The sequence below is a fragment of the Sminthopsis crassicaudata genome, chromosome 3 (genome assembly GCF_048593235.1).
Source record: "Sminthopsis crassicaudata isolate SCR6 chromosome 3, ASM4859323v1, whole genome shotgun sequence".
Classification (NCBI taxonomy): Eukaryota; Metazoa; Chordata; class Mammalia; order Dasyuromorphia; family Dasyuridae; genus Sminthopsis; species Sminthopsis crassicaudata.
The window spans coordinates 644,900,468-644,922,628 of record NC_133619.1 but is presented as its reverse complement, the minus strand read 5'-3'; the positions used below and the strand labels follow the sequence as shown (position 1 = coordinate 644,922,628).

Genomic DNA, 22,161 nt, shown 5'->3' with positions numbered 1-22,161 from the left:
AATTGTTAAATTTACTGGCATATGATTGGGCAAAATAACTTATGATTGCTATGATTTCGTCATGGTGGTATATGTACCCTTTTCATTTTTTATTCTAATGATTTGATTTTCTTCTCCATATTTTTTAAATCAAATTAACCAATGATTTATCTATTTTGTTTATAATTACACTTTGTGAAGGTCCCTCCATCTTATTGTTACTTACTATAGTCCTTCTCAGCATCTCTTTTTACCCTACCTCTGTTACCTTATCTCTCCCCCCTGCCCCTGTATTTTAGAAATCTCTCTCTTATTTTTTCCTTCTGCCCCCTTTCTAAAAGTCCTGCTGCTATTCTTTCCCTAGTTTTCCACCTCTCTAGAACCTCAGGATACACTTCTACATTCCTAGACTGTTTCCTCTTCGACTTGAGGAAAGCAAGGTTCCAACATTTTCAGTCTTTTATCCTATCTGGGCTCTCTATGTCAGTTCTTTCTTTCACATCCAAATTTATGAGGTGATTGCTCCATTTTACCTTTTCTAGCCAGTTTTTGTTTTTTTAGAATCACTCTATCATATATAACAGCTTTCACTTTTCTTTCAAACTTCTCAATAATGATGATAGTTTGGAGAATTATGATCACATTTTCATATATAAGCAAGACACTCTATGTTCTTCTTCCTTTTCCTTCTCCATCTTCCTTGAACTGATGAGTCTAACTGAATGGTTAGTCTCTTTTGAGTTTAACATAGTAGGAGGTGGAGGCATGGTGTCTCCACCTGACTTCTACCAAACTGCTTTCCAGTTTTCTCTCCAGTGCTTGTTTAAAAAAGAAAAAAAAAAAAAAAAAAAAAAAAAGGAATCCTTCTTTACCTATTTAGTTCTTGAGTTTATCAAATCCTGGGCTACTGCATTTGATTCTTATGTTTTTTCTTATTTAGTTTGTTCCCCTTGATCTTTCATCGCCTGATCCAGAGAGAAATGAATAAAACCCCAAGAACTATTTCTATTGTATACTATACAAACCCAATGACAATAACCAGGAAAATGGAAGGACCAAAGCAAATAGCCCTCTGAGTAATGTCCAGAACATTGGCTATCTCTGAGATTAGATGAGAGAAACCAGCTTTACTGAGAGTCCCAGAGGACTCCTTTCCAGGTAGAAGGCTATCTCCACCATCCAGAGTGCTCATAGGACTGGATTCCTTGTCCAATTACTTTTCTTTGTTACAAGATAGGATTCAATCTGAAGGGAGAAATAGTTTGTCTTCCTTTTGATATAAAGATAAAATAGCAATAAAACCTCAAAAGGGAGGGGGATGAAAGGGCTCATCCAGAGCACAAACATCATTTTACATCAGATAATTTAGAGCTAGTAGGATTCCCAACAAATAAAATTGATGTGGGAAAGTATTTAATCAACATTTCATTGGTTCTTGATGTTCAGACAAACCTTAGTGGAGAAGAGCCTTGTAGAGTAATCACTGTGACAAGGCTTTTAGGACTGATGCTCCTTCTGACCCCCAGAAAGTCCCCACTTTGGACTTGCCTTATTTTTGGGATGGTGAGGAAAGCCCAATCTCAGAATCTTGGGAGAGCGCCCCGAGCCAGTCTGATCCTTAACAGAAACCTTTCAGTGTTGCTGATACTCTTGGGGACATTTTTTTTCCTTGAAACAAGTTTAGAGCATTTGGAAAAATGGAATTGCCATGTTTGAACTTTGCCTTATGTAGCACATAGATTTGTTTGAAGCTTTCAGATCAGATTTGTTGCTTAATCAACAGTGCTGGTCACACTGATCCCAGAGCCCTCTGGGGGAGAGGGGGTAAGAGAGGGTGATCCAGCAATGAGATAAGGAATTTTCTGAGATCTACCTTTTCAGCAATCTGTGTGCTGTATTTGGAAACTGCTTCAAGCTGGTGTTTATCTTGTTTCTGGTTTTGAGCTCTACTAATGTAAAACTTCCTAAAAAGGTTCTGGGCGTGTCCCTATTTCAGCTCTTGCCTCTACCAGATCAAAATACTAGGTAATTTTGTAAGGGTGCGATCATATCACACTCAGAATTATTTTTCAAATTAGCATTTTTTATACTGTGGTTTCCCCAAATCCCAATATAAGAAAAAATGGAAGCATAACAATAATATAAAGTTTCATTTTAAAAGATGAAGGAAAATTGCCAGTGAATACCCAGTATTCTGAGTTATCTTCCATAGAAAATCATTTGATGCTTCTGACCATTTGACTCTCTGTATTTACTGCCTTCTGAGTAGAACAGAGGCATTCTGATCCAATTATGCTGAATGTTTATTTCTACAGCTCCTAATCATATCACCTTAATGTCTAATTTTAAGTGACCTACCCATAGAGGCTCAAATATTCTATTATTGTAATGGGCAAACAAATCAGATTTTAAGTGAGCCCTCATTCTAATTTAGATTAGGAGAAAATCTAATCCAATCTGGATTAAGAGTTGAAGGTGAATAGAATCCCCAATTTTCCCAAAGTCCAGTTGCAGTCAGCACCTCTAATATAGGAGCCAGTACTTTCTGTTTGGCTGCTGCCCAGGATTTATCTAGCCACCCTTTCAGTTCCAAAGAGGAAGGAGTCAGCCCCAAAACTGTGAATGAGATGGGGAAAGGTGGAAGGCTGGGGGGAGAAGGAGATCTCAGAGATGAACAGCCTGATGGGTGGCGACCCTGATGGAATATGAGGTGTTGGGGTGGCATTGGAAATCTGGAAGGAGTCCAGGGCAGAAGTCTGGCCATTCCAGGGGCTCAAGACATTCTAGAAGATGGAGGGCTGGGTTTGGAGAGGGGAGGCAGGCCAGGGTTTGAGATCCTGATCCTGTGAATGATTGAAGGAGACAGCCCTTCTTGGAAGTCTCAGGGCTAGGTAAGGTGGGAACTCTTGGCATCAGGAGAAATCATAGTGATCTGGCTGGAAACTGGAATTTTTGGAGCTAAGTTCTCTGCCTTCTGCAAGCCAGCTCTGTAGGTTCAGGTGGCAGGTAGGTCCCACCAACTCCTGGCATAGCCTCACACACATCCATGCCCACCTCTGAGCTTTTGTTACTTACCTTTGTCTTTGCTAATGGCCTGTTATCTGACCTTTGGCTCTACCAGGAACATGCTGCTCTACCAGACTCAGCTATTGAACAAGCCCTCCTATCTTTGTTTTTCACACCCCAAACACTCCCCAAATGTTGGAGTTTACTATACCGGATTTATTATTATTGATTCACATTTTCCCAATGTCAGACTTTGCCTGTGAGGACCCAGGTACACCGCTTTGTTCCTGGATCCCGGTTACAAATGTGGTGCTTCTGCCTTCGGACTTGGGCCCCGGAAAGATTTAAGAGTTCTGCCTGCCCTGAGGACCCACTTTGGATGTGGGCACTAAAAGCTCCTACCTGACTCTGCCCTTCTCCCCCCTATCACCTTCCCCTTCCCCACTTCTTGGCTACTGCCTACCAGACCCCACCTGGATTTTGGCTCCCCGTGTCCAGGCTCCCTTTAGGATTGCCAAGCCTAAGCAGAACTATAGGGTCCCAGTCAACCTCCCCAGCTCTAAGGTAGACCTCAGGACACAGTCATGCTGCTTTCCCAGAATGTGTCTGTTAAGTACCAACTTAGCACCTAGTAAGAACCTAATATCTCATTATCTCATTAGCTCTTAGTAAGAACCTAACATTTCCCCCTAACATCTCCCCCTTTTGATTTAGAACATAGGGTGGTCATGACCTTGAAACATAAATCCATCAATATGGGAGGCATTCCACTTAATTACATAGATTACATAAACACATAGTAACATAGTAATATAATGCATACTAGAAGTATGTAACAAATAACATGATCAAATAATCATAAATTGAGAATTTATAAATGTCCATAAGACTAATGGACATTAGTCTCATCTTGTGTTAGGAAATCCAAGTTCATTGGTTGAAATATTTTTTCCCAGAAGCCCCTGAGTTATTCCCACACCCATTCTCTGGGAGGTTAAAAGAGTGTGGCACTCTAGGTCAGATTGGTGGCAGAGAGATTGAGTTGAGACCCAATTCACTTTTGAGCACTTAGCTGGTGAAGGTCGGTATGGAGAATTGTTAAGTACCGACTTAGCACCTAGTAAGAACCTAATATCTCATTGTCTCATTAGCACTTAGTAAGAACCTAACATGTGTTACCGGAAGCCTTCTGTCCCTCCAGTGTCCCTGATCTCCCTGCCATAACTTATATTAGGACATCTTCCTCCCAGACCTTACCTGGGCTCCCTTTTCCCAGGCCTGCTGCTTTCCTGCCCCCTCTTTTAAATCCCTCAGAGGAGCTGTCCTCCCATCCCCAATGCTAATTAGCATCCCTTCCTCCTGGATCTAGCAGTCAGTCTGTGGTGAGTCAGGAAGATGGGATGGCAGAGTACCAATGGGAGGCAGAGCTCTGACACTCATCCCAGGTGGGATCCCAAAGGCTTCTCTGCCTCCTGGGTCTCTGTTACTGGATGAGAGAGGGGAGTCATTTTCCTGTTCAGATCATTTTCACTTCCAGACCTTCCCCTCCCTGCTGCCTCTCTTCCCCACCAGGTTGAGCCCCTGAGGGCAGGGCCAGAATCACAGTAACTCCAGAGTGACCACCTCCTCTATTAACCCCCATAGGCCAGCCTTCTGAGCAGCAAGTCTCCTCTGAGATTCTTGTCCCTTCCCAGCTCAGCCTGCAGAGGACCAAAGTCTGTGCCAAGGAGAAATCCCAGAAGCAGAGAAATGGTCAATGGCAGCCAGAGACCCTTAACCCAGGTGAGTGCAGTCTCTCTGAAGAGCTGAGCAGCATCAGCCCAGGGGAGTCCAAGAGAGCCAGGGAAGCTCCACCTTGATGGTGGAAGGGAGTCCTTAGCCGGGGAGATACATTGTCTTCCTGGTTCTTCCCATTTCCTGCCCCTTTCGGCCACACATGGCTGCTCTCAGGTGTCTGAATTTTTCCCTCTTGGCCAAATCTTAAGTCATAAGGGCGTAGAAAGTGGCTCCTCTGACTGTGTCACCTACCAGGGATGCAAGCAAAGGTTTAAAAAATAAGTTGCTTTCAAGTTGCTGACCATCTAATTTGGAGGAAACATCTCATCAACAGTGTCCAAACAAGCTCTGTACAATATAAAGAGGAGACACTTTCACAGGGAAGGCTCTAGCAACTTCAGGGACCAGGAAAACTTGTTTTCAGAAGGTGATATTTTAGTTGAGATGGAAGGAAGCCAGGAGGTGAGGGGGGGAGGACATTCTGAGATGGGAAACAGATAGAACCAGGGAAAGGCAGAGTCAGAATCTTGGTCAAGACTGGATTTTAGTCATGACTTAAAAGCATCCAGGAGGCAGAAATGAGGACAGAGGATTCCAGCCCTGTTGGGAATTTACAGAAAATGTCTGGAGCCCAGAGAGGGGATAGTTCTTGTTGCAGGCAGCCAGTGTCACTGGGTGAAAGAAATCCAAGCTGAGAAGTTCAGTGTAAGAAGACTGAAAAAGCAGCCAATGAGTACCTCATGAGGGTGTTGAGTGTAGGAGGATTTTGAGTGTGACTTTGGAAGTGATGGGGAGCCACTGCAGTTTATCGGTGGCACAATACTTGGTTAAATAAAGGGCACATTTGAATTAGGGAACATCTTGAAGCAGACTGACCCACCAGCAGGTTATTGGAATAGTCCAGAGTGAGGTGAGACTTGTTATCAGTCAAGAAAAGGACTGCTTTCTTACAGAGACTGCCCATACTAAAAAGAAATATGAAGACTATATGAATATAAGTGTGAAAATAAAGAATAGTGACCCATGAGACCCTAAATAAAAGGAAAGGTTTAAAATTCTAAAGAATCTCAAAAAATGGGGAAAAACCAATAAATGCTTTACTTGTTCAGAAATTCAGTAGCAAAGGAAGTTAAGGGTAATTATGGATTACAAATAGTATAAATACAGTGTTTTAAAGAAATGATGATGAAAATGATGAAAAAGTGAAGAGAATTTTATCTACGTGATAAGAGACTAACAATAGAACCCAATAATAGAATAACTGCATTGAGAGGGTGAGATAGAAGAGTCAAGTGTGACAGTCAAGGGCTTAAGTTTGAGGGACTCTAAGATAATAAAATCTGAAAAAGTGAGTCATATCATTCTGCTGGAAATGGAAGAACACTGCAAGTGCAGTGGCCAAACATATATTCTAAATGTAGCAGATTGGAACAATAGATGATCTCTCCAGAGTATCAAAGGCTTGCAGATGTGGCCACTCTTGTGTGTTACTCATCTGCTACGTAAACCATTCTCTTGACTCCTGATTCCTCAGATTCTGGGTGCATAGGGAGTCAATTTAAATTATTTGTCATAAATACTCTGTCAATGTCCTTTTGGGGAGTTAGCTCAATTTCCTTCCCAGCTAATAAAATAAATCCCATCATAGTTTCTCATTTCTATATACTATAAAAATGACAATTAAGGAATACGTGCCATTAACAAAGGAAAGCAATTATAAAGCAGTGACAAAAGCTATTTTGCTATGACACATCATACCTAGTATCACTTCAAGTCCTCAATAAAACTTCTTCACTTTATTAGAAACAATTCAACCCAAATTGTGATACTATCTCTCAAGAGTCTTCTTCACTCACCTAGATATGATTTTATTTCAACTTTTTAAAGAATTAGCTAGATAAGTACTGTTCTTTGCTCTCCAGTGATCACAGATAATATCCTACCCTTTTCCTCCCTAGAATACACTTGCTAACTTCTCACAAACTTTTCATCTTATTTTCTTTTTGTTCTGTTTTGTTTTCAGAGGCAATTGGCTTAAGTGACTTGCCCACAGTCACACAGCTGGGAAGTGTTAAGTGTCTGAGGCCAGATTTGAATTCAGGTCTTCCTGACTTCTGGGCTAGTGTTCTATCCACTGCCCCCTTCATAGTATTTTCTTAACAAATCACTTGTAACATTGATGAGGAGAATTTCACATTATCTTCTCTCTCCTTCACAGATTCTCATATTTCATTGATAGAGCACACACCTTTTCCCTGATTTCATGGGGAAAAGCATGTCATAATAAGATATTTTCCCAACTTTTATTATTCCAACATGATTCTCACTTCAAATATAAAATGCTTTTCTCAACATGCCATTGGGCTCTTAATGTCTATAGTTTCAAATGTTGCCTCTGATATTCTTAAAGTTTCTGAGTTTGGGAAAATCCCTTTTCTGCTTCAGTTACCTGAAACTGATGAGAGTTGGGTCACATGAATTCTGGAGTCTCTTTCCGCTCTAAATCTTGTGACTTTTGATGATTTAGCAGATGATGACATTCAAGGATGTGGCTGTGAACTTCACCCTAGAGGAATGGAGCCTCTTGGACCATTCTCAGAAAGAGCTGTTTAAGGAGGTCACGCTGGAGAATGTTTGCAACTTTCTATCCCTGGGTAAGGACATTTTGTCTGGTAACTTGGAATTTGTCATTAGAAGAATGTTTTCTTTCTCTCCGTATTGTGAAGATTATGAAAATTTATCAACTACTTGAAAGGCTAAAAAAAAAAAAAAAAAAGGCTGGTTTTTCTCCAAGGTCTTTCTGATTGGTTTTCTTATGAAAGGTCTTTGAGTTTTATGAAGGAAAGCTGGGACTTTTCTTTGTTGCTTCTAATTATGTCTCCTATTTTAGGCAGCTTTAGGTCAAAAATCAATCCAGTATTTTTTTTTAACAGCATTTTTCTACTTTTCTAAATATGTGCAAAGATAATATTCAACATTCATCTTTGCAAAACCTTGTGTTCCAGATTTTTCTCCCTCTTCCTCTCCTCTCTCCTCTCCAAGACAGGAAGCAATCCAATATATATTAAACATATGAAATTCTTCTAAATATATTTACATACTCTTTTTCCATGCTGCACAAAAAAAAAAATCAGAAGGGAAAAAAAAAACATTTTAAAAAGGATGAAAATAGTATTCTTTGAACTAGAGATCATTGTACATGGCAACATCAATATTATATGACTATCAGTTCTGAAGGACGTGACTCTTTCCAACAATGAGATGACTGATACCAGTTTTAATGATCTTGTGATGAAGAGAGCCATCTACACCAGAGAGAGGACTATAGGAACTGAATGTGGATCACAACATAACATTCTCTCTCTCTTTTTTTTTTTTTTTTGTGGTTTGCTTGCATTTTGTTTTCTTTCTCATGTTTTCCCCTTCTTGACCTGATTTTTCTTGTGCAGCAAGATAATGGTATAAATATGTGTACATATATTGGATTTAACATATTTTAGCATGTTTAACATATATTGAATTACCTAACATCAAGGGGACAGGGTAGGGTAGGGGAAAATTTGGAACATAAGGCTTTGCAAGGAACAATGTTAAAAAATTAACCATGCATATGTTTTGGAAATAAAAAGCTTTAATTAAAAAGAAAATACTATGCTTTGATGCACATTCAGCCTTCATAGTTAGTTTTCTGAATATTGGATGACCCTTTCCATCCCAAGTATATTTAATTTGTTTTGAATCTCCTCATTGTTGAAAAGAGCCAAGTTCATCACAGTTGATCCTCACATAATGTTGCCATTACTGTATACACTGTTTTCTTGGTTTTGCTCATTTATTTAGTGTCAGTTCATGTATATCTTTCCAGGCTTTTCTGAAATCAGCCTGTTCATCATTTCTTATAGAACAATAATATTTCATTACATTCATATGCCATAACTTATTCAGCCATTCCCCTCCTGAATGGCATCCCCTCAGTTTCCAGTACCTTGCTGGCTGCAAACATTTTTACTCATGTGGGTCCTTTTCCCTCTTTTATGATACCCAGTAGGGACACTGATGGATTTAAGGCTATACACAGTTTTATAGCCCTTCGAGCATGGTTCCAAATTGTTCTCCATCATGGTTGTATCGTTTCACAGTTCCACCAAAGCACATTAATGTCCCAGTTTTCCCACTTCCCTTTCAGAATTTGCTATTATCTTTTCCTGTCATTTTAGGCAATCTGAGAAATGTGATTTGGTACCTTATAGTTGTCTTAATTTCCATTTCTCTAATCAATAGTGATTTAGAGTAGTTTTTCATATGATTAGAAATGACTTCAATTTCTTCATCTGAAAATTGTCTGTTCATCTCCCTTGACCATTTATCAATTGGGGAATGGCTTGTATTCTTAGAAAGTTGAGTTAATTTTCTATATGTTTTAGAAATGAGGCTTTTATCAGAAACAGTTGCTATAAAATTTTTTTTCTCCAGCTTTCTGCTACCCTTTTAATCTCGGCTGCATTAATTTTGTTTGTGCAAAACCTTTTTAATTTAGTGTAATCAAAATTATCCATTTTGTATTTGATAATATTCTCTAGTTCTTCTTTGGCCATAAATGCTTGTCTTCTCCACAGATCTGAGAGGCAGACTACCCCTTGTTCTCCTAATTTGTTTATAGTATTGTCCACTATATCTGAATTATGAACTCATTCTGACCTTATCTTGGTATAAGGTGTAGATGTTGGTCAATGCCTAGTTTCTGCAATGCTCAAAAAGCAATATAGCATTAAAGAATCTCAGAATTTAAGATAATCTTAGACATCATATTGAATATGACTTCTAACTAGATGTGAATTTTGTCTGCAAAGTCTCTGAAAACTGCTCGTGCAGCTTTTTTTTGAAGTTGTGCAGTGAAGGGAACCGTTTACCTGTAGATAGCAACCCAAGGCAATCCCCTTGGCATAGATCTTGATTTTAGAAAAGTCTTATTATTATCAAGCATAAGTTGATTGTTCCTAATTGTTTATTTTTTCTAATTCTGCCTAGTATAAGAAATTTATCCTTATACTTCTTCATTGTTCCCTCAAATTCCCACACAGTTAGAGGGAAAAGAAGAAAAAAGTACAATCATCGACATATACTTATTGTGTGTCAGATACTGTGCTATGTACGTAAATATTTTCTCATTTGAGCCCCACAACATATCTGTGACTTTGGTCCTATCATTTTCTCTAAAGAGGACCAAATTATAAATTTCGCTTCATTCTCATCACATTCCCCATGTCTAGGGTTTCCAGTTGCCAGAGAAGATCTGATCTACTGTTTTCAGGAAAGGGAAGTACCATGGATTCTGAGGGGAGAAAGCCCAAGCTACTTTTGTCCAGGTGAGTGGGAAGAAAGTAGATGTGTGAAGGCTGTTTTCATAATACATTTACATGTTATAGTGAAAGCAGTGCTAACCTTGGAGACAGGAAGACCTATCCTGAAATACCTTTTTTAGCAAAGTGATCCTGTCAAATCAGTGAACTTCTAGTCTCAATTTCCTCATTTATAAAAGGACTTGTGGCTTTTCTAGTAATAAAGCTCTAATTCCATATGAAGTCACTGTTTGGAACTTTGGGATATAGAACTCTTCTGAAATTATCATAAAAGGGCTGAGAATATCCAATATGAATATTTTCCTGAATTTTCTTCAAGTCAGTAAGCATTTATTAAGCATCTACCACATTCTTGATGCTATGCTGAGCACAAAGGATAAAAAGAAAGGCAGGGGACAAGCCCTGCTCTTAAGTGTGTCAGTATCTAATGAGGAAAACAATATGCAAACAATTAAAAATAAACCTACTATATCCAGGATAAATTGGAACTAATCAAGAGAGGGAAGGCAGCAAAGCTTTGGAGGATTAGAGAAGACAGTGGAGAATGAGGACTTTCAGGTGGGACTTCAGGGGAGCTAGAGTGAGCAGGAAAGGCAGCCAGAACAAACATGGAGTAGATCGAGGGAACAAAGAGAGGCCTGTCCCAGTCCTTACTGCATAAGTGGAGGGGAAGTAAGGTGAAAGAAGACTGAGATGGGTGATGAAAGACTAAGAGCCAACTAGGGGATTTTGTTTGATCTTGATGATAGGGACAGTTTATTGTATTGTCAGTGACTGGGAGAGAAGTCACTTTAGGAAGATGAATTTAACAGCTGGGTGGAGGAGAGTAGATGGGAAAGTGACTTGAAATGGGAGGTCGTCCAGAATTCTCCAGTGTACCTGGTGATTGGGGACTATGTTGGGAGACAAGTGGGTGGATGTAAGAGATAATAAAAGGCAGAATCTATGGGATTTCCACAGGGTTGAGTTTGAATATGTGAAAGATAATGAAGAGTAGTTGGTGTTTATGTTGTGAGGTTGGATAATTGGGAGGTTGGTGCCCTAGCTTGTAATAAAAAAGTAAAAATAAGAGATGGTGGGTGGGGAAGAGAGTGAGTTTAGTTTTAGACTCCATTTTAAAAGGAAAACCAAGAGAAAATGTCACAGAACCTAGAAAGAAGAAAGTATCAAGTAAAAAGGGTAATTGGCAGTAGAAAAGGACCCAGTAGACAAGGAGAGATTGATAATTGAAGAAAATGTGGGGCTGATATAAGAGGGAATATTTCTGGGAGATGAGGTAGATAGGAATCATTTGTGCACATAAAGAGGTATGCCTGAGATACAAGAAGGGCCACTTCTTCATGCAAGACCAGGGCACTGGAGGAAAAAGAAGGCATTTGATTGATGTGAGATCAGGAAGAAATGAGAGGAAATGAGAGCGCTCTTAGAAGGATCCAAATGTTTTTAGGAAAATAGGAAAATAAAGCCAAGTGCTGAGTTGCATGAGAGAGTGGAAGCAAACCAACTAAGAGCATTTGAAGGAATGAAGAGATGAGTAAAAACTGCTGTGGTAAAGGGATAGGGAGTCAGGGAGATGTCACAGGATTGTCTTGCCATAGTGAGAGCCCATCTGAAGTCATATCATCTAAATTTTTAGTGTCCTCAGACATCTGGGTTTCATGATTTTCTGTCAGTTCCATGTGCGTAGGAATGGAGGCCACTGCCTTCCTGGAAGTAGTAATCCAAGGCTGAGCCTTTTAGAAGTCCAAGGTCCTATTTCTTAATATCTATGGCCCAATCTTTGCCTTCATTCTCAGAGAATAAATGGCCAGATTCCTATAAATGCCCACTCTAAGGTTGGAGGAAGTAAGAACTCCCAGGCATCCATAGAACCAGATCTTCTGAGAGGTTAAATGTCTTTTTGATCCCCAATATTTTGTCCTGTCAAAGCAAATTAGGCTTAGAATCAAAGGTCACTCAATAGGGGAGATAAGGGACTAGACTTGCATTTGAAAGAGAAGGGAGGGGATTAAGGTAGAAGCTGGAGCTGGTGTTAGACCCAGCCCCAATCTCCAAGTTAATAAATATTAATAAAGCATTGTACTAAGTCCCACAGATACAAAGGGAAAAGCGGGTTCTTATTGTCAAGATGCTCCCAATCTGGCCCACAAACATGGAGGTGGTTTGAGATCAAGCAACAAATCAGGATCTTCACTCTTAGTGGATCCAGAGAAAAGAGACTGTTTTGACATGGAAAAAACATTTAGTTTAAGGTGAAAATAAACATAAGGAGAGAAAAGAATAGCAGTGTAAAAAGGAGAGTACATTAGAAAGCAGAATAGAGTGGAGAAATCATCAATATCACAGCATTAATAGCTAACCTTCATATAATATCTATTTTCCAAGTGATGGACAGATCTTATTTGATCTTCAGAACAACCATGGCAATTAGGAAATACTATTATTATCCTAACTTTATGTGAAAGTAACAGAGGCAAACAGAGGTACTGTGACTTGCCCAGTGTCACCCAGGTGAAAAATGTCTGAGTAAATTTTCAACTCAAATCTTCCTGAGTCCAGGCAGCATTCTCTGTCCATTGTGCCTCCTAACTGGTGGGAAAATAACTTTATAATATAATGGAAGCTTCAAATAAGGGAGACAAGTGGATAAGTGTCTTTTTAGGTAATGTTCTAGCCAGTCATCTGGGAGTGGAATGAATGGAAGATTAGCTGAGCCTGAAGAGTGGGGATCAGGCCATTCCAGTGATCAATTACTACATGTTGATACACATTTCTTTTCTCATCTAGTTTTTATGTAAAGATAAGGAAGGATAGAGCCAAAGAGGGATAGGTATCAAAACATATCATGGAGAAAATAGTTTTCATAATAAAATGTACATGAGATGATTCACCTTTTAAAATAGAGGAGGGTAACAGAATGCATTAGAAAGCAGAACCCAATATTGTGCAAGAGAAAGGCACTTGAAACAAGGATTCATATGGTCTTCAAATGAAAGAATCTCTTACTATAATAGCTTTTTAACTTGGCCCCTAAACTCACGCTACTGTTTGTCCTTTAACCCTGTGATAATCTATAAACTGAAAAGTTAAATGACCCATTTACACAACATGAAATTACTTTTTTTTTTATCTATTTTTTTAATTTTGAGCTTTATTGTACATAGAAAAAAAATACAATTCCAAGCTTTGTTTTTGTTTACCATAGTTCACTGATCTTTTATTATTATTATTATTATTATTATTATAGATTTTTATTTACAAAACATATGTGTGGGTAATTTTTCAACATTGAGCCTTGCAAAACCTTCTGTTCCAACTTTTCCCCCTCCCCTAGATGGCAGGTAGTCCCATACATGTTAAATATGTAAAAGTATATGTTAAATCCAATATCTGTATACATATTTATACAGTTATCTGGCACAAGAAAAATAGGATCTAGAAAGGAAGAAAAAAAGTTTGAGAAGGAAATCATAAATGCAAACAAACAGCAGAAAGAGTGAGAATGCTGTGTTGTGGCCCATACTCAGTTCCCACAGTCCTTTCTCTAGGTGTAGATGACTCTCTTCATCACAGAACAATTGGAACTAGTTTGAATCATCTCATTGGTGAAGAGAGCCAAGTCCATTAGAATTGATCATCATATAATCTTATTGCCATGTATAATGATCTTCTGGTTCTGCTTATTTCACTTAGCATCAGTCCATGTCAGTCTCTCCAGGCCTCTCTGAAATCATCTTACAACATGAAATTACAATGGATATTTGTTACTGCAAAAATGTATAAACAAAAGATGGTGCCCATGATGTTGGTAAATAAGTCAACAAAAAATTATCTAAAAATATAATGGAAGATTATGAGTCATAAAAAAGGCATAGTGTCAGAGAAGCTGGGAAAAGTTGTCTGAATCGATAAAGAGAGAAGTGGGCAGAATCGGGGCAACGGTTTTTACTGTAGAAACACTGATCAGTACAACAAACAGCCATGACTCTAAAGCATGGAGGTGGTTTGAGATCAAGTAACAAATCAGGATCTTCACTCTTAGCAGATCTTAGTGGATCTCCAGAGTACTGTGCTTAGAACTCCTTTTATGTCCAAAATATTAGTGTTTTGAAGCCCCCTAGTCATTTAATTTTCTATTCATAATATTCTTTCAAATTCATGTATTAAATATTTACAAGAATGGCAAATGTAACATTTGCCTTCCAAAGCTGCAAATGGATCATTTGATTCCAGTATATAACTAGAAATATAAAATTTTATTCTGCTTCAAATTATACAAATTTAATATGGGACTTTCTGGAAGAATTTAAATCCAGTAAGAGCCAATTTTTATTGTTATCTGTAAGACTTCAATGGAAATTCCTCTCTTACCGATCTTGTTGAATAAAAAATCTTTAATCAAATAAGTTACAACTTGGAAGATGTTGAACATAATGCATTATTTCATATTAATTCGAAGTTGAACTTTTCTTTCCAAGCAAAAGTTTGGCATATTTGGTATGCCACCTGACCAACTCGATCCTTGATTTAGTAATAATAATAAGAAGAAAAACAAAATAGTAACTAGCATTTTTATATACTGGCTCTTTGTGCGGTTACTCAACTAAGTGCTTTGTAAACATCATCTCTCTGTGGATCTTCACAGCAATGCTTAAAGGAAGGGAATGGTTATGGTTTGCCCAAGGTCATAGTGTAAAGCAGTGTTCAAGGTCAGGCTGGAATTTAGGTCTTCCTGATTATTGAATCCAGTTCTCCATACAAAGCTCTTTCTCCTTCAGTTCTTTCAGTCGTTTCTGACTCTTTCCCATCCAATTTTCCTAGCAAAGATACTAGAATGGTTTGCCGATTCTTTCTGCAGCTCACAGTAAAGAGTAGGAACTGAGACAATTAGGATTAAATGACTTGCTATATGTATCTAAAGATGTATTTGAACTCATGGAAATGAGTCTTCCTGACTTCAGGCTTGTCACTCTGTCCACTGTTCTACCTAGCTGCCCAATCAATGCACCATCAGTTTATTTTGATTTATAACTAAAATACAGTGAAAATGCTCCCTTAAACATGGAAAGGTAGAAAATGGTAAGAGATTTTATAAGATCTCTTGTTGAAAATTAGAATTCATTTTTTGTTTTTAGAACTTAAACCAGGCAACAAATGAACTGCTGTTTGTTATATGAAATATATCTTTATTTCTTGGCTAATGAAAAGTAGTGTATTAAGTCGATAAAACAACCTTTGTAAAGAAAGACCTTTTGACCTTGCTTTGTTCTTCACTGGCACACTGGTTACAGTCTCTTAGAAACTATGGAATGATTGACCTGGCTTGCCATCTGGTTCCTCTGCAAATCCCCTAGTGTAAGGGGCCTTTAAATGGGTGCCACAGCGCATCGGGAGATTGAGGCCCGGAAGTAATTTCTGTGGATATTAGGACTGCCCTTGGGCGGGATCCTGGCCATATTGAGATAGCTTCGTAATGGGTGACTCTCTCACTGATTGGCTGTGTGTGTGACCTCACAGGCCCTATATAAGCCCATTGCAGGCAGCAAGCGCCCTCTTTAACCTGGCACTCTTCACCCTGGCTCCCTAGCCTGGGTGGCCAAGCCAAGATGGGTAGCCAAAAGAGGTAAGGGTTTTGGTAGTGAACACGTGGGTCTTCTGACCAGGTGTTCACTAGGGAACCAACAAGTCAGGGCATCAGTTAGGGCATTATGTGAGTAGGTATAATAAAGGCTTTTAAGATTACACGTGGTTGTTCTTGAGTGCGCTACCGGTTATTAAGCTAATAATTGTAACTGCCAGGAGAGCACGTTACACCCTAGGTCATTCCCCAATTGATAAATGATCAGAAGAGTAATAATCTAAATGGATTTTGGCATGAAAAAGCGATCTACATCATTATTGATTAGATAGATGAAAATGAAAACATTCTCTGATACATTTGACACTTGTGAGATTGGATAAAATTATCGTAGAGGGGAGCAACAAATGTTGAAAGAGATGTGGAAAGGATGCGGACATTAATTCATTATTGGTGGAATTGTGGACTGATCTAACGATTTTGAAGAGCAATTTGGAATTATGCCCCAAGACTTACTAAAATGTCTATATGCTTTGATTCAGCAATATATCTACTAGATGATTAGGGGAAAAGGAAAAGAACCTATATGTTTTAGAATGTTGTTAGCAGCTTTCTTTGTGGTAGAAAAAAACTCTGGAAATTGCAGGTATGTTCATCAAATGGGGAATGGTTGAAAAAGTTATGATATATGTTTGTGATGGATTACTAATGTGCTATGAGAAAATGATGAGGTCAACAATCTTAGAAAAACATGGGAAAATTTGCATGAAATAATGAAGATCAAAATGAGCAGAACCAAGAGAACACTGTACACATAACTGCAATATTGAGCAATTAAGTCACTTTGACTACAATAAATACCCCAATTAAGTATGCAGGACATATGAAGGAAGATGCTATTTGTATCTAGAGAAAATAATACTCTGTGTGTGTGTGTGTGTGTGTGTGTTCCTATCTACATAGAAACACCTACACATACAAACATACATATATATATATATTTGTGCCTAATGGTATCTATCTCTGAGGAGAGAGAAGAAAAAGAAAGAAAAAAAATTTATATAATAATTAATTATATTTTTAAGAGGAATACTAATTTGCACATCATAAGTTAACAGGATCATGTGCAATTTTTTATTATACTGTTACAAAAATGCTAATTCCATAAAGTAAAAGTAAGATGTTAAAATTAAATAAAAATTAAAAAATTTTAAACCCCCAAATTCACTAGATAGAATAATAACTTAAATATAAGATGAGTTCAAGTACTGCGATGAGAAGGGATATAAAGTGTGTTTTTGTTCGATGTGATGGTTCATGTTGGTTTCAAGATGGTTGTGCATATTTTGTGATCATATGTTGCAAAGAATCCACCATCTGTACTGCAAAAATTTTTTTCACTTAATAAAATTTTTTTCAATTACATGTAAAGATAGTTTTTAACATTCACTTTTGTAAGAGATTGAATTCTAAATTTTTCTCTTTCTGAGCAATCTAATATAAGTAAAATACAATCATTTTACACATATTTACATATTAGTCATGTTGTGAAAGAAAAATCAAAACAAAAGGGGAAAACAATGAGAAGAGGGGAAAACCTTAAAAGTTAAAATACAGTCTCCATATTTCTTTCTCTGGATATAGAGGACATTTTCCATCCCTTTAAGAATTGTCTTGGATCACTGGATTGCCGAGAAGAGCTAAATCTACCATAGTTGATCATCACATAATGTTGTTGTTAATGTGTATAATATTCTCCTGGTATTTCTTACTTCAGTTAGCATCAGTTCATCTTAGTCTCTCCAGACATTTCTAAAATCAGGTTGCTCATCATTTCTTATGGAACAATACTATTCTATTATATTCATATAACATAATTTATGGGGCAGCTAGGTGGTGCAGTGGATAGAGCACCAGCCCTGGAGTCAGAAGGACCTGAGTTCAAATCTAGCCTCAGACACTTAACACTTCCTAACTGTGTGAACCTGGACAAGTCACTTAAACCCAATTGCCTCAGCAAAAAAAAAAAAAAAAAAAAAAAATTAATAATAATAATAATTTATTCAGCCATTCCCCAATTGATGAACATTCACTAATTTCTAATTCCTTGCCACTACAAAAAGAGGTGTTACAAACACTCTTGCATATATGGGTCCTTTTCCCTCATGATCTCTTTGGGATTCAGAACCAGCATTAACACCATTGGATCAAAGGGCAGGTACAATTGTATAGTCCTTGGGACAGAGTTCCAAGTTGTTCTCCAGAATGATTATGTCATTTACCAATTCCACCAACAATGAATCAGTGTCCCAGTTTTTCCATCTCACCTCCAACATTTATCACTATCTTTTCTTGTCATCTTATCCAATCTGTAAGTATCAGGAGGTACCTCAGAGTTGTTTCAATTTTTATTTGTCTAATCAGTAGTGATTTAGAACATTTCGTGTGATTATAGATAACCTTAATTTCTTCATCTGAAAAGTGTTCATATCTCAGAACCATCAATTGGGGAATAAAAATGCAAAATGTTGCAATTCCCTTGTTGTAGTAATTATAGTGCTGATGAAGTGAGATTACAAGGTAACATTGAAATGAAGCAACTACTCTAGTGCATTGTACAGAAAGCAATGAAAGTGTATGGATCCCTGCAACTACCCACTGAGCATTGATTTGCACTTCTAGGAAGTGCACTTTTCTGGAAGCTGGAAACAATTTGCTCTAAGGTTGAGAAATGGAAATAATTTATTTCACTTAGTTAGAAGTTGACAGAGTTGATGTAATCATAGAATGTATACAAAATCATTGTATACCAGATCAAGATAGTTTGGAATTAAAGAAGATAAAATTTGGAAAATAAATGGATGTTGTTAGTTATCCTAAAGAAACGATGAGCCAAAATAGAATCTATTATAACTTTGATTAGGGAATTGTGGAAAAAATGGTTGGCAATCATCCTGTGGTCTCAAATATGGCAATAGAAAAAAGGATGATTAAAAGAATTTACCAGGAACGTTAATGATTTAATGCAAACACAATAATCTATTCATCTTAAAAGTTGAATGTAAGACTGAATATTCCTGATAGATAAAAAGAATAAACCTATTTCTGATCTACTTATGAATTTTATAAAGATTCAAACTAATCAGTATGGTAAAGCAAGAAGATTATCCATTATTGACAAAATAAAAAGTAAAAATTTTCTAGAAAGCATTTGAAGAAAGTATTGAAAGTGACATGGAGACATATTTAACTTATATCGGATTACTTGCTGTCTCAGGAGGGCAAGGTGGAGAAGGAGGGAGAAAAAGAATGCTAGGTTTTACAAACAAAGGTGGATGTTGAAAATAATCTTTGTGTTTTTTGAAAAATATAAAGCTATTTTTTTAAAAAAGAAAGTGTCATGGAGAAAAGCCATCTAGTACTATGGAAGAAATATATTGAGGGTTGAATTATGGTCACAATTTTAGAGATTTGGGTTAATTACTCAGCCATTCTGAACTCAAGATTTCAGCTGTAATGTGTAATTGTAATTTGTAATGAGAAAATGTAATGAGAAGCCAGCCCTGATTACATTGTAATTCTATTGTGAAGATTCAGTGTTATTGTATGTGAAACTCTTTGAAACTTAAAATCATACTCGAGATGTGAGTTATTGGCATTTTCAAGTGATTCCTTCTGCCTATTTAAGTTTGAAAAGTCTTCTTTTGACTGGGAAAATAGAACAATGTTTCCTTTTTTCCTATATTTATATGTGTTTTTGTGTATATCTGTTTGCTTCTTTAGAAGCAGTGACCACATTTGAGATGAATGAGATTCCTGCAAACCAGAGAATCTGAGCCCCTAAGATTCATGGGTAATGGTCCTTGTGATTCCATTGGGAGAGAAATCTGTGACTCTGATGGCAAGGTAGATAAAAATCCAAAGAATCCTCATGAATTTGATGGAGTTGGAAAGAATTTTGCACAATATTTAGTTCTAAATCTCCATGACAAAATGATATTAAATAACTGTTTTCAGTACAGCAAATATAAAGAATGCTTTACTGAACAGGTAGGGCTTATTCAGTTCCATGAGAAGCCTCCTGAAATGCAAATATATCAGGGTAATCTGCTGAAAATGATCTTCAACTTGAGGTCAAACCTCACAGAACATCAGAGAAGTTATACTGGCAAAAAACTTTACATTGGTAATGAAGGAGGGAAGATCCTCAGCCACAATAGTAAGATCATTTGCCATCAGGAAATTCACACTGGAAAGAAACCTCATGAATATCAAGAAGCTGCAACAACCTTAACCCATCCATCAACTCTTCCTTACCATCATAGCTTTCATGCTGGAATGAAAACAAATGCATGTAATCAGTATGGGAAGGTCCTTCAGTGGAACTCAGATCATGTTAGACATGAGAAAAGTCATACTAGAGAGAAACCTTATGAATGTAATCAGTGTGGCAAGGCTTTCCAATGTAATTCCAGTCTTGCTGTGCATCTGAGAATTCACACTGGGGAGAAACCTTATAAATGTAACCAATGTGGAAAAGCTTTCAGATGCCCCTCCAGTTATGCTAAACATCATAGAATCCACACTGGAGAGAAACCTTACAAATGCAACCAGTGTGGAAAGAGTTTCACACAGAGGTCCAGCCTTGCTAAACATCACAGAATTCACACTGGAGAGAAACCTTACAAATGCAACCAGTGTGGTAAGGCTTTCACACAGAGCTCCAGCCTTGCTAAACATCAGAGAATCCACACTGGAGAGAAACCATATGAATGTAATCAGTGTGGAAAGGCTTTCAGATGCTGCTTCAGTCTTGCTACACATCAGAGAATTCACACTGGGGAGAAACCTTATGAATGTAATCAGTGTGGAAAGGCTTTCAGATCCTGCTCCCATCTTGCTGCCCATCATCGAATCCACACTGGAGAAAAAACTTATGAATGTAATGAATGTGGAAAGGCTTTCACAAAGAGTTCCACTCTTGCTACACATAAGAGAACCCACACAGGAGAAACACCTTATCAGTGTAATCAGTGTGGAAAGACTTTCAGACACAGTTCCAGTCTTGCTGAACATCAGAGAATTCACACTGGGGAAAAGCCTTATGAATGTAATCAGTGTGGAAAGGCTTTCACTCAAAGCTCCAGTCTTGTTGTACATCAGAGAATTCACACTGGAGAAAAACCTTATGAATGTAATCAGTGTGGAAAGAGTTTCACACAGAGAGCTAGTCTTACTGTACATCAGAGAATCCATACAGGAGAAAAACCTTATTAAAGTAATTAATGTGGAAAACCTTTCCATTAGAACTTCAATCTTCCTGCACATCAATTGGAGAGTCTACAGTGGAGAGAAAACTTATGAACATAATTGATGTAAAAAGTTTTATGATATATTTCCAATTTTGCTAAACAACAGAGTTCACACTGGAGAGAAACCTGAATGCATGCACTGTAGAAAGTCTTTCAGCCAGCTCCATGATTGGGGAATTTCTGAATCTTTCTGAATGTCATGTATATAGCAGATTTTTAAATTGTTCTCTAAGGTTTTAGAGATTTAGGTTAATTACTCAACCATTCTGGAGGTTCCACACTGGAGAGAAACTTTAGGAATATAAGTGATGTCATAAATTCTTCAAATAGTCATCCTTTATTTCGCACCAGATAGATAAGAAATTTTATGAGGGAGGAAAGGCATTAAAATGGAGCACCAAACACAGTAGAAAAATCATTCTGAGGAGAAGCTGCATATAGATTCAATGACAGGCAGTCATGTTCAACATTATAGAATCCACTTGGAGAGGAACCTTATGAACGTAATCAATATGGAAAGACTTTTCCAGTGCAACTCCAGTCTTATTTAACTTCTCAAGGTCACACTGGAAAGTGATCTTATTAAAATGTAATCCATGTGGAATTTTTTTAAATTTTATTTTTAATTTAATTTTATTTTTTTTTCTGAGGCTGGGGTTGACTTGCCCAGGGTCACACAGCTAGGAAGTGTTAAGTGTCTGAGAGCAAATTTGAACTCAGGTCCTCCTGAATTCAAGGCTGGTGCTCTATCCACTGTGTCACCTAGCTGCCCCCCATGTGGGAATTTTTTACATCAGAGGATTCGTAATGTCCAAGGCTTCAGACTATTGTTCTTAAAGGAGTGTGCTTTTTTTTTAAGAAGAGGGGAATCAGAAGGCAACCTATTGGAATGAAGGCTTAGAGAAGCAATTTTATTCCTTCTAGACCTCATACTTGAATGTACATTGGAGAAATCGTAATAGAAATAACATTTAAGAATCTCATTATTGAGGAATTGGGGGGGTGTCTTTTGGCTGCAATACAGATTCATTACACCTCCTAATCCTAGACCTCATTAGATAGCCCAAATTTCATGCTGTGCATAAAGTTCTATAAAGGTAACATTTTTTTCTCTGAAATGTTGATTTTGTCTTTACTTCTCAACACTCCA

General features: G+C 37.6%; 1 protein-coding gene across 1 annotated transcript in view; it reads left to right on the top strand.

The window, feature by feature from the left end:
• LOC141564984 (KRAB domain-containing protein 4-like) overlaps positions 1-22,129 on the top strand; it is a 29,097-nt gene extending 6,968 nt beyond the window's left edge. The window contains exons 2-5 of the mRNA XM_074307903.1: positions 4,630-4,767; positions 7,289-7,415; positions 10,032-10,127; positions 19,483-22,129. Of these exons, the coding sequence (XP_074164004.1) occupies positions 4,630-4,767; positions 7,289-7,415; positions 10,032-10,127; positions 19,483-19,535 (414 nt within the window). The 3' untranslated portion in view covers positions 19,536-22,129. The remainder of the gene's footprint in view (positions 1-4,629; positions 4,768-7,288; positions 7,416-10,031; positions 10,128-19,482) is intronic.
• The last annotated feature ends 32 nt before the right edge of the window (positions 22,130-22,161 follow it).